This window comes from Leishmania donovani, chromosome 28 (genome assembly GCF_000227135.1).
Source record: "Leishmania donovani BPK282A1 complete genome, chromosome 28".
Classification (NCBI taxonomy): Eukaryota; Euglenozoa; class Kinetoplastea; order Trypanosomatida; family Trypanosomatidae; genus Leishmania; species Leishmania donovani.
In genome coordinates this window covers 589,047-601,039 of record NC_018255.1, presented here as the reverse complement: position 1 = coordinate 601,039, position 11,993 = coordinate 589,047, and the positions used below count along the sequence as shown (strand labels likewise).

Genomic DNA, 11,993 nt, shown 5'->3' with positions numbered 1-11,993 from the left:
CTGGATGGCGCTGCGTGAGAGCCACCGGCAACAGTGGAGATGTTTGCACCATGGGTATGCTCGGCAGAGTGTCAGCGTGGCTCGAGCGTGTGTCGCTCGGCGCAACGGGAGCGGCTGTGAGGCTGCCTGCGGAGCGGGGGTGGGGTGGGTGGGGAGACAGGAGCCGTGCTCAGATGGACGAGTCGGCGCATCGCTGTAACGCGCGTCTACCGCTGCTTCACGCCACGTGATGGGTGGCCTGTGACGGGCCTGGGGTGTAGAGTGGCATTCAGCTCATGCTGTGCGGCAGAGAACGAACGCGTTAAAATGAAAAAAAATGAGAAAAGACGTTCTCGTCGCCGTGCGATGGTGTTGTGAGTTGCATGCCCACTGCAACGGCGGTATCGCGAGGAAAGGGCGGGGAAGCTGAGGCCATCTGCGGCCACATGGCATTGCACAGGGGGGTCGATCTGGGTTTTCTCACCACATGCGCTGCCCCCTCTCTGTACCTTTCTTGTCTTGCCGCCTCGTTCGCCCTTTTCCAGGGTTGGGCCAACGAATGCGACTGAGCGAGAGGTGTGACTGACGGACGGCGGACGGCTGCATAGAAGGCACATCGTGCAAGGCTGCCCTTCCACTGCTGCTCCAAACTCGTGCCGGCGCACACGCACACGCCAGCACGCAGAGGCGTTCACCCATCGTCGGAAACTGAAAAATAAAACAAGGAGGAAAAAGGCATCAGATAATATTGGTGGCTCGAGAAAGCGAAAGAAGAACAAACAAAAGGAAATCGGAATGAACGCGAGAACGGAAGTACACGTGCTCATGAGGGAAGAACAGTAAAGTAACGTTCGTGTATGCCTGGGGATTGCGTAGTGATGCTCATGCGTGCCTTTCCATCACTCAGCGCCCGTGACTGCGAACATCCATTGAAGTACTCGCAGTCCAGCACACCAGCAGACACACACGCTTTCACAGACGGGGAAGAAGGTGCTGTAGCTGTCAAACACAGCGAGAGAGTCTGAGAACGACGACGAAAACACCAAATAAGAGTGGCAAAGGAAAAAAAAAATGAAGCGAGCGAAGAAGAGAGGCCAGAGAGACGCTGGGAAAATCACCGGCACATCGACACAAAGGTAAAAAGGAGAAAACGCAGTTCCTCCACCTGCGTTACTCAGGACGGCTTCACGAGGCTCATGTTCAACACGACTTCATCTGCGATGGGCTTCATCAGCTCCACCGGCAAGTCGTGGCCAAGCCGAGGAAAGATCACCAGCTTCGCGTTCGGCACCAGGTCGGCAAGCCGGTAGCCGTTTGCCACCGGTATCAGCGGGTCCTTGGTACCGTGAAGGATCAACGTTGGGCAGGACACCTTGCGCAGGCCCTTGGCGCGACTCGGTGCACGCATTACTGCAGCCGCCTGCCGCTGCATTCCGCGGTCGTCTCCCACGCCGTTGCGCTCGTACGTGCTTAAGATGTACTTTTTCACGTTCTCCAGGTTGTTCTTGTACGCGCCCTGGCTCAGGTAATTAATAAACCATGCCATGTGCGCGGCACGATCCTCGGCGCTGTTGCTGCGCGGCTTCACGAGAAAGCGGGCATAGTGCAGCAAGCTCGGGTTCACAACGTCCGCGCCGCCGGCGTGGGAGAAGAGAATGTTCAGGCTCAGCACACGCTCCGGGTAGTGGATCGCCATGAGCTGCACAATCATGCCGCCCATGCTCATCCCGAAAACGTGGGCCTGGCGGATGTTGAGCGCTGTCAGCAGCCCGATTCCGTCTTCCATAATGTCCTTTAGGACGTACGGCTGACGTTCACGGATGGACATCCACTGCGGCAGAGTGAGCCGGATGAGTGCCGGTGGGTCGAAATCGTCGAATTGTGTGGAAAGACCTGTGTCGCGGTTGTCGTAGCGAATGACATAGTAGCCCTGATCAACAAAGAGCTGCACGAAGCGCAGGGAGTAGCCCAGGAGGGAGCTGCCGAGACCCTGCACGAGCAGCAGGCACGGGTTCGAGGGGTCACCGAAGGTGTTGTAGCAAATGGTGACACGCTTGCCGGTGCTGGCGCAGGTGCCTACCTCAATGAATTTGTCCTCGAAGTCGCCAAGTATATCTCGCGCTTGGGATGAGAGGGCCAGGGAGGTGTTGCTCTTCCTGGTTGGCGGCTCACTCGTCTCGGCAACTTCCGAGGACAAAGGAAGCGTGGCGCTCATGATGCTTCCGTGGATGCTTCTGGCAGCTGGTCACAAGCGCAGAGGGACCACAATATTGAGTTGAGGCGGGGGTGGGGGGAAGAGAGAGAGACGTGACGCAATAAGCGCGGGTTTCGGGCTCGTGAACCGTATGTGGGTATGCAAATATGTGCCCTCTTGTCTGTGCTGATGAGCAAAGAGAGAGTAGGGGGAGGGGGAGGTGCTTGGCTGTGGGGCTCGATGAATGAATACGTGGCATAAACGGTGAAGCTGCGTGATTCCTCGTTTCGCGATGAGGGAGAGGGCGGGGGGAGGGGACGGAAGGAAGAAAAAGGAGTGTGGAGACGACTCCCCGCAGATCGCGTCCGAGCCTTGACAACGAGAGGCGAAAAGTAACCGGCGTGCTTGTGCGGACCTCGCGCTGGGCAGTGCCTTAGGGTAGCACGCGCCATGCTGCGTGAGGGAGGCTTAACTACGACCACGCGGCAGAAGAAGAAACCAAAGAAAAAAAAAACGACCGAAAACATGCACAGAGAGGGAGAGAAGGCGCCTGCGTCTGAGTGTTCATTTTTTTTTTCGCTCTGTCAGAATGCTTGCTTGAGGCTCTGTCTACCCGGAAGGGAAACACGCGGGACGGCAAGCGCGAAGGACGGGTGAGCTGGCGGGGTGTGGTCTGGGTGCGAGCCCCACACAAGCGTCAAAGAGGTAGTGTAAGCAGAAAGAACGACAAAACAAAGCAGCGAAGGAGATTGTCGAAGTAACGAGGTCTCGGGCAGCGGGAGACATGAAAGGGGTGGTGGCGCAGTTACACACACCCACACACACCCACACACACCCACACACACGCACACACACGCACACCTACATCCATCGCTGGACAGATATTGGTAACAGTGAAAATTGGGCTGGGCATTCACATGCTTGTCGCAGAGCTGGTTCGCTGACACTGACTGTCGTGTCTCACACAGCGGCAGCGGGGTCGGAGAGATTCCCGCTGCATGAAGCGACACTTACCTCGTAGCTCGCATGGGTCGCCTCTAGTTCCGCGTAAGACCCGATATTCTGCAGATGTGGCCACGCCGCATTCACGTACCTGGGCTTGTGCCCTAGCTGCACCGCAACCAGCCCGTAGACAATCACAAGCGCAACAATGGCGGCCACGAGGCCGCCAATCCATGCCTGCTGCTTTTCTGTGCTCGTCTTGCTCCACCCCTGGATGGACACGATACCGGGAATGCTGCCAGTGCTGCCGGCCCCGATCAACTGGGCCATGAGCGCCGCCTCTGTCGTTACGGAAAGGAAGCTGTGGAGAAAGGTGACTCTCACCGCGCTGGGGTGGCTTCCCAGGACGGGATCTCAGTAGCCGGACCCCTCCGTCACCTCATTGTCATCCAGCACGCGCGTCACATTCGCCGTGCCGCCGTGGATGCTGCACCACATCGTGATTCCAGTGACGGAGTCATTCAAGGTACTGGCGCTATACACCGCAACCAGCAACGCCGTCACTGGCATGACCAACGACAGTGTTGTTGAGGTTGTCGGCGCTCTGGACGTCGTCACGCTGGAGGAGTAGTTGCCGTCTTCCCCTGAAACACCACAACGGAAGGTCCTGTGGGGAGGACGTGTTCAAAGCAGCCGTCATGGCGCGTGGCAAGACGCACGCAAGCCATCACACAGCAACGCCGTGGATGCAAAGAAACGGCCGGAGGAGGACAGGAGGAAAGAGAGCCAGGAGAGTTGAGCGGCGACGTGAGGGGGGGGTGCTGATTCGATTAGCGCCGAGCCGAGCATTATCTGGCTTACCATTGCGGGCGAGAACCATATCTCTCAACGCGCGCGTGTATGGGTACCCGGCTTTTGCCCCTTAGCAGCGCTCCCTCTCCACGTTGTGGCCAGCGTGTCTCCGGTGGCGGGGATGGGAGGGAAAGAAAGAGCTGGCGGGGGCACATGCAAATGGTTGCCGCTCTCCCCTCATCTCTACTTTCAAACACGAAGGAGCGCCTCATCGCGGACAGAGACGCCTTGGTATTTCGTCGATCGTTCTTGTGAGCGTAAGAGGGCATCCAAGAAGACGAGAAAAAGGAAAGGAGCAGCACGATCAACCAGCGCATCCGCTTCACTAGCCGCTGTCCGAGTCGTTGTCTGTCGAAGTTGTGATTGTGGTGGTGAGTGTGGAGGCGCTGCTCGTGTCCGTCAAAGAACTAGAGTAGTCAGTGCTGCGGTCGCTTAGGCGATTGCGCGACGAAGACACTGCGTTCGCTGCGGCGCTGCGTGCTCCCGCTTGTTGGTTCCGTGCCCTCAGCGCAGCGGCCTGCCGTTGTCGGAAAAGCTCCTCGGCGCTGCTGACACTGCTGCCGCTTCCGTCATCGCCACGCGCGCCATCTCTTGCTCGCCCGTCGTCGGTGCTCACCACAGTCAGCGCAGCCGAGGTGACCTGCGTGAAGTCGTCAGAGGCGTAACTCTCGTTACCAGCGGCATCCTCTTCCATTCCGCCTGCGCTGCGACCCGACCCGCCGCGCCGTGCGGCAGCGAAATCAGCTTCCCTCCAAGGCCCCTTGCGGTACGGCACGGGGTCATCCTCGTACGCTTTCACAATCTCAACTCGAAGAGGCAGCGGCAAACGCCCTTGTCGCTGCTTCTGGGCTGCTCGCAGCGCGTTCACGTGACGGTAATGGGTCGACTCGTGTGCCTCTAGCTGGTCACGCAGCTGTCGCACTTGGCGGCTCAGGGCGTAAAGGTGAAGCGCTATTTCCTTCTTCGCGTCATCGGAGAGAGAGGCGTCCGTCCGGTTCGCCAAAAGCCAAGGAAGAGGTGCCGCCACCTCAGCGGCGGCAGCCCTCGCCGCAGGTGGCTCGGTGAGCGCATCCGCCAATTCACCACTTGCTGCATCTTGCTCTGTCGCCATGCATGTGGAGGCATCGGCGCGTGCGGGTGCTGCTTGCTTCGTCAGCTGGGCATGGGGTGGTGGTGCAGCACTTGCGCGAAAAGCCGCCGCGGCCAGCGGCACCGAAGACAAAGGATGAGGAGGACGAGATGAAGATGCAGGAGATGTGGACGACGGAAGCTGGAAAGCGCAGGTAAGCTGCTGCTGTGCGTCGTCGAGTGTGACTGTTTTCCACACGCACTCGCGCAGGCGCCGCTCGAGCGCGGCTGTGACGTCGGCAAGCAACGCCTCGTGCGTTCCGGCCAGTTCCTCGCTGACACGCACCTCGCGCGCGCGTGCTGCGGCGTCGGCTTCCATCCCAACAGCTATGCTTGTCTGCACCGCGGATTCCACCCTTGTGGCCTCCGGTGCGTGAGGCTCGAGAGCGGTGGCAGGGGGCGATGGGGCAGTCCTGCTGAAGGAGGCGGATGACGTGTGTGGCGATTCTGGCTGCGTCTCGTCGACTAACTTTTCTGTATGCAGGAGCTGAGGACCTTCACCGATATCGTCACACGGCTGCAGAGATGGGGCCGCTGACGGGTCGGCGGCTTCCCTCTTCTCAGAGACGCATCGCGGCAGCGGATCTGCATTGGGCAACGATGGCGGTGTTTTCATTTGCATGACTGCTGTGACGACACGTGGGGAGAGGAACGTGGTGTTGGCCTCTGGGTCGGTATGCAACAAGGCTTCCCCGGACTGGTTCGACCCGACCGACGCCACCAGCGAGCTCAGCCAGTGCCGCCCATCGCGCTCAGCGCCTTCGCCGGTGTACGGCGAGCTGCGAGAGGGAGGTTGGGGGTCGCATCTCACAAGTTTCCTGTCGCAGTAGACCTCACCGAGGTAGTTGGCGTAGGCCAGTCGAAGACGCAGAGGAATGTCCATCTCAGACGCGTAGTCGCTGTTGACATGAAGGCGGCCGCTGTTTATGCGCTGGTGACGCGCGTGTGCGTGTGGCGCGTGACAGCAGTCTGTGTCACAACGTGAATGTATGTATGTGCAGATGTATGCGCGTGCCTCTCTAGCCAAGTGCCAGAGTGGAGCAGAAGGGGGTAGAAGGGGAGAGAGAAGGAGAGATGCGACGACATCGCGATTGAGCGACCACCTTTCGCTTACCTCCTGCATGCCCGCTGGTATGTCCAGACACGGGCTTTCGATTCTGTCTGTGGGCGGGAGGGAATGGAGCTGGGGAGAATGAGGAATCCATCTGCGAAGCACATTCCATGAAGGGGAGGAGAGCGATGCTGCAGCTCCTCGCACAGTAGCGCTGACCCTTCTTGTCGGATATCGGCACCGCCGCAGTTGCAGTCGTCCGCTTGCCACCTTTCTCTAGCGCAGGAGCACCGCCGCTTCACTATCCGCATACGCACATCTATGAAGACGACTTGATACACACAACCCCTCCTCCTATAAAAAAAAAGGAAGAACGAAAGCAATCGAGCGAGAGAGGAGAGCAGGCGGGGAGAAGTAGTTTTCCACCAGCCATGCACACACACACACACACACACACACACGCACCGGCACACAGACAAACACATGAACGATAGTGACAAAAGATGGAGGAGCGAGAGCGAAACAAAACGCGATTGTGAGGCAGGGCGGGCGAACCGGCGCTCGTACGCATCACGCGAACGGAAAGACACACGCAGGCGCCAAGAAGGAAGCCACCAAGAACCACCACAATATCTGTGAGACAAGACATATATAAGAGCCGTCGTGCCACCGCACACGAACAAGCGCAATCCACCGATGCCTGTCCGTCCACAAGGAGGCGAGGTGGAGAGAAGGAAAAGGGGGAGGGGGATGGCGTGGGGCTACAGGGCGGCAAGAACGAACCAACGAGGACAGAGCCATCACTGGCTCGAACCAAACCAATAGAAAACAAAAACGAGGAGAAAAGGCGCACCAACTTGCACAGATGTGGATGGCAGCGACGCCGTTGCTGCTGGGTGCGCACTCCCCCGTTCTCCAGCGGCGAGACTGCAGAGCGAGCGATATCAGGGGAGAGAGATGAGCCGCGCGTGCGTGGGTGAGGAAATGAGCTTGTCGGCTGTTCCATTCCGTTTTCAGTAGTTGATCGCCGTAACTCGTGGGTGCAGACACCGACCACGTCGCCACCGTGATGCCGTCTCCAGTTCACTCCTCTACCCTGAAGCCGAACACGCGGGGCCACACATTGAGAGAGGGAGGAGGCACACGATCCCCCCTCCACTTCACTCTATCCCTCCCCTGACAGGTAACACATCCACCTTGGCTTGACTTCTCGTTGCCTTGCTAAAACCTACCCACCATCCCACCATCCCTATCCCACTTCTCTTTTCCACCCGCGCACGCACATCGTCATATCGCTCCTTTGTCGCGCCGCACGGACGTGCTCCACCTCAGCGCAGGATGAATGAGCGGTACACGACATCCTCTGGCTTGCCGATCAGGATGATCGTCTCCGGCTCCGTCGTCTTGTTCTCCGAATAGAGCGTGATGGAGAGCGACTTGTACACATTCGTGGAGGTCAAGAATCCGGTGCTCTCCTTGCGCACGTCACACGAGACCAGGCCTTCGTTGCCGCTGGAGGGATTCTTCAGCGTGAGGAGCATCTGCAGTCGGCGCTGCTTCAGCCCTAGGAGGTCCGACAACTCGTACGAGCCACTGCGGATGCGGCGCATTAACGGCAGCTTGAAGCCGCCGGTCGCGTTGTACGTGCGGAAGTCGCCTGTGCGTGGGTGCGTACCGAGGTGCTGCACCACCTTCTCATTGTGCATGACAAGCGCGATGGATTGGTTGTACACCGTCTCTGCATTGATGCGGTAGCGCCGGACAAGGGAGAGGGCGACAGTGTAGCAGATAAGACAGCACGCGAAGCCGCTCATAAAACCCAGTCGGGCGACCGTCTGCAGACTAAAACGAGAGAGAAGAACGTAACCCTTGAAGAAAACGTACACGACAGCCAATATCGCGAACGTGCTGGCAGCCACCTTCGAGTAGAAGATGACGTTGTCCGCTGGCATCCCAAAGATCGTGCCGCTGTAGCGCGGCGCGGACTTGTCGTAGGCGACGTCGTCGAGCTTCACTTTTGCCTGCGAGCGACCAAAGAGAGAGTCCATGAAGCCTCGCCGCGGCACGCGCAGGGCGTGCCGCAGCGAGGGGGATTGCGGCGAAGATGCGGCAGCCGCGGCTTGTGAGCGTAGCCGGGCCAGCTGACGCGCCGCCAGTGCCGTTCCCGCCGTCGCGTGTGCCACGTGGAGCCGACGCAACATATCTGTTCGCGATGTTTTATTTTATTTTATTTTATTTTTTTTGGTAGTCCCGCGCGACCTCGATACGCTTTTGTTTTCGATTGTATGCCACAACGTCGCCAGGCAACACAAACAAAACAAAAATAAAAAGAGCGGCAGGGGCGGCACGATATCGTGAAGACGACGAGGGAGGTGGTGGTCGTGGTGGTGATGGAGCGCGCGCCGACGAGGCCGTCGGTTCTCGTTCTTTGCACCGCCCACAGAGAGGAAGTAGGGAGAAGAACAAAATCAGTGACGTGCGGGAGAAGTAGGCGGGCCGACACGCGACGACGGACACGAGCAAGCCCACCCAAGCTTCCACGTACCTGAGTACACTTGTGGGGGAAGCGCATACGCGAGTTGGCGTTTGGTGGAAGTGCAGCACTGAAAACCACGTCATTCTTCTGCGCGCCAACGACGTGAGAAGAGGGGTGGCTTTGAAGGGCATCCATGGCTGCATGTTGACCTGCGCTATCCCAGTTTGGTGGATTCATTGCGAGGCCATTCATTTGATTTCCGTTGGCGTTGCCTGGCGTCGGACACATAGTAGGTGCAATCGCGTATCTGAACAACAACAAAAAAGAGATGAGGTCTCGGGTGGCTGTGCACGGAGGGAGAGAGAGAGCGCGGGGGGAGGGGAAGGGAAAGGAGGCGACAGACCACAAGAGAAACGGGTCGGCTTGACATTGCGTGCACCGTGCCTCTTCAGCAATTTAGGTGCGTGAGCTACCTGCCTCCACACCCCCTCCCTTGCTCCTTTTCCTTTTTTTCCGAGACCCGTGTCCACTGCGATGCTTGAAAGCAAACCGACGATGCGAGCAGCAGAGAGAACAAGGCACAGGAGAGAAGCGAAACGAGAAAGCCATGATGCAAGCACAGACACACCCACACACATGCATACACACCCGATGCCACCTCTAGTGCCCCTTCCCCATTCCACGACTGCGACGGCTCCTACGTAGCGGCAACACGCACTCCGCGCTCTCGGGTGCACTCATCAACCATGCGCACCCATGCCTTTTGCCACGTTCGCTCCAGGGATGGAACTCGGTGACGGAGAGTAAAGGAGCGCGTGGCGCGTGAAGTAGCAAGAGGAGGAAGAGTTGCAGTGGCGACACTTCGAGAGAGCAGAGCCAAGGATGACAACCAGCACGGTGCGTCAAACATGAGCGGCAGGTACGGAGGTGACAGAAACTAATAATTTTATGAGGGGATGACAGCATGCGAAAAAATAAAACAACGGAAGTGTGTGTGTGTGTGCGTGAGGGGGGGGGGTAGGGTAGGGGAGGGGAGGAGGAGTCGAAAAAAGGAGTTGGAAAGGGCGCCCGCACACACGCCATGATTCTCAACATTATCGAGCACAAGAGAAACAGAGATGAAGAGCAAACAAGTAATACACCACAACCACAACGACGACAGCGTCAGAAACGGCGGCTGTTTTTAAGACAGAGACGCGCAGTGTCGAACACGTAAATCGGCAACGATGCAGCTGAAAACTGCGACAGATGTATCTGTGCTGAAGGGGTGGGCTTTGGGGGTGGGGTGGTGGGCTAAGAAGCGAAGACAGAAGAGAAACAGCGCATAACAAAGAGGATCAGTTGAGCTTGTTGAGTCGCACAATCATGTTCACGCACCATCAGTAACACAGATGCATACACACAAACACAAACACAAACACACACACACACACACATTCATGCTACACCTACACCATCGCCAGGGCACACCCGCATTCCCCTTGCCGCCTTCCAGAGTGTAAGACGACGACTCCTGCACAAACACGCACGCGAGCCTTCCCTCGTTTGGGGTGGGGGGGGTGGGGGTGACAGAGCAAAAACAATAAAAACACCTATGATGACGAGCAATATGAGATGGGGACAAAAAGTAATAACAATCGATGAAGAAGCGGCAGTCGCGCAGTGCACATCATTGCACATGCTTGCACAAGATACATGGGCCGAGGCACGGGCCAGGGGCACGAATGACGAGGAGAGATGTCGGCATGTATCCAGTGCGCATGCCATGATCGCAACGGCCACGCAGAACGGGAACCGTGGAAAAGAAGAGGAGAGGGAGGAGTCCAGTAGGGTGAGGGAGACCCTAAACATGCGAAAGGAACACAGACAAAAAACAAAACAACAAAAAACAGAACAACCACAACATAGGCACAACGCAAGGCGTAACAAGCTAGAAGCACGTACGCGGCAACAGCACCGGTTACGAGGCGCGGGAAGACAGTGTAGAGCACATTGGCAGAGGCAACAACGGCAACCGAAGAAAGAGGAAAACGTGAGTGTGGCGACAAGCGTCACCGTTTTGCCATGTTCCAGCTGACGGCACCGACGCCAATGCGACCATAGAAAAAACACGGAAAAACAAACAAGACGAAGAGCCCACCATCTCTGTTGCGCTCCGGGCACAGAGATGCAGCACCGACGCAGAGGACATCAAGTCAGCGCTTCTTCCTTCTCAGCGCGTTCGTTCTCTACCGCACAACATGAGCTGAATGCCACTCTACACCCCAGGCCCGTCACAGGCCACCCATCACGTGGTGTGAAGCAGCGGTAGACGCGCGTTACAGCGATGCGCCGACTCGTCCATCTGAGCACGGCTCCTGTCTCCCCACCCACCCCACCCCCGCTCCGCAGGCAGCCTCACAGCCGCTCCCGTTGCGCCGAGTGACACACGCTCGAGCCACGCTGACACTCTGCCGAGCATACCCATGGTGCAAACATCTCCACTGCTGCCGGTGGCTCTCACGCAGCGCCATCCAGGACCTGACCGCCGGCATCCGTAGCGATGCATCACACTGGCCTCCCCGTGTCGCAGGCGCTGGACCCTGTCGGGGCCAGGTGCGGTGGCTCGGCATTGGCAGGGATAGGGGGACGGCGGCGGCTCGGCTTCTCCACAGAGAGTGCGGGGTGCACAGGGCCCTGACACATACCACGCCGGGGTGTTCCCCGCGTCATTAGGGGGCGCCTTTCCTGCGATGGCAGCTATGAAAACAAAGAGCAGCTTCCGGCCACGGCTGTGGGCTCTTGGCGTCGGCGGGCAGGTCTGGGCTGGCGCTGTGCTGACAATTCAACACACATATAAATAAGGGGCGCATCAGACCATAATAACAAATACAGGGGCCCTGAGTGAAAAGGAATGATGGAGGGGAACCTAAGAGACGCGGCTAGCGGTCACGGTACGCTTCTGTAATGCGAAGTGGTGCTGGGGTGTGGAGGGATAGGAGTGAAAAAGTCCAACACTGTAAACGAGAACGACGCACCCGCCTACACTCAAGGATATGACCAGTCTCTCGTGCCGCGCCGATGCACGCCCCCCTTTTTAGTCGCACCCGTACATGTACGCCAGAGTCTTTAGCTCCCTGCTCATTTTCAATTCGTCCTGACCCGCATGCGCGCGTCACTGTAATGCGTGGCGATGAAAGGAGGAGTAGGAGGAGAGACATCAGGCGAGAGAGAGAGAGCGAGGGCGATCGTGCGCCACATCACCCTCCCTCTCACACACACAAACACACAACGCACAGAGGCACACACAGCTGCAGACAAAACGTGGCGTGCAGGTACGTCGACCCCCTCCCTCTCCTGCCCCGTCCTTCAAGACGAGGGCTAAGGAGCGA

The 11,993-nt window shown here is 58.2% G+C and overlaps 3 protein-coding genes across 3 annotated transcripts; all 3 read right to left on the bottom strand.

The window, feature by feature from the left end:
- Positions 1-1,153: 1,153 nt before the first annotated feature.
- On the bottom strand, positions 1,154-2,194 carry LDBPK_281700 (hydrolase, alpha/beta fold family, putative; the record flags this gene model as incomplete). Its single annotated transcript, XM_003862221.1, has 1 exon — positions 1,154-2,194. One exon carries the CDS (start codon positions 2,192-2,194, stop codon positions 1,154-1,156), a length of 1,041 nt encoding a protein of 346 aa, XP_003862269.1.
- Positions 2,195-4,292: 2,098 nt separating this feature from the next.
- LDBPK_281690 (hypothetical protein, conserved) lies at positions 4,293-5,978 on the bottom strand (the record flags this gene model as incomplete). Its single annotated transcript, XM_003862220.1, has 1 exon — positions 4,293-5,978. One exon carries the CDS (start codon positions 5,976-5,978, stop codon positions 4,293-4,295), a length of 1,686 nt encoding a protein of 561 aa, XP_003862268.1.
- A 1,496-nt stretch (positions 5,979-7,474) lies between these two features.
- LDBPK_281680 (hypothetical protein, conserved) lies at positions 7,475-8,194 on the bottom strand (the record flags this gene model as incomplete). Its single annotated transcript, XM_003862219.1, has 1 exon — positions 7,475-8,194. The coding sequence occupies one exon, from the start codon at positions 8,192-8,194 to the stop codon at positions 7,475-7,477; it is 720 nt and encodes a 239-aa protein (XP_003862267.1).
- Between the last annotated feature and the right edge of the window lie 3,799 nt (positions 8,195-11,993).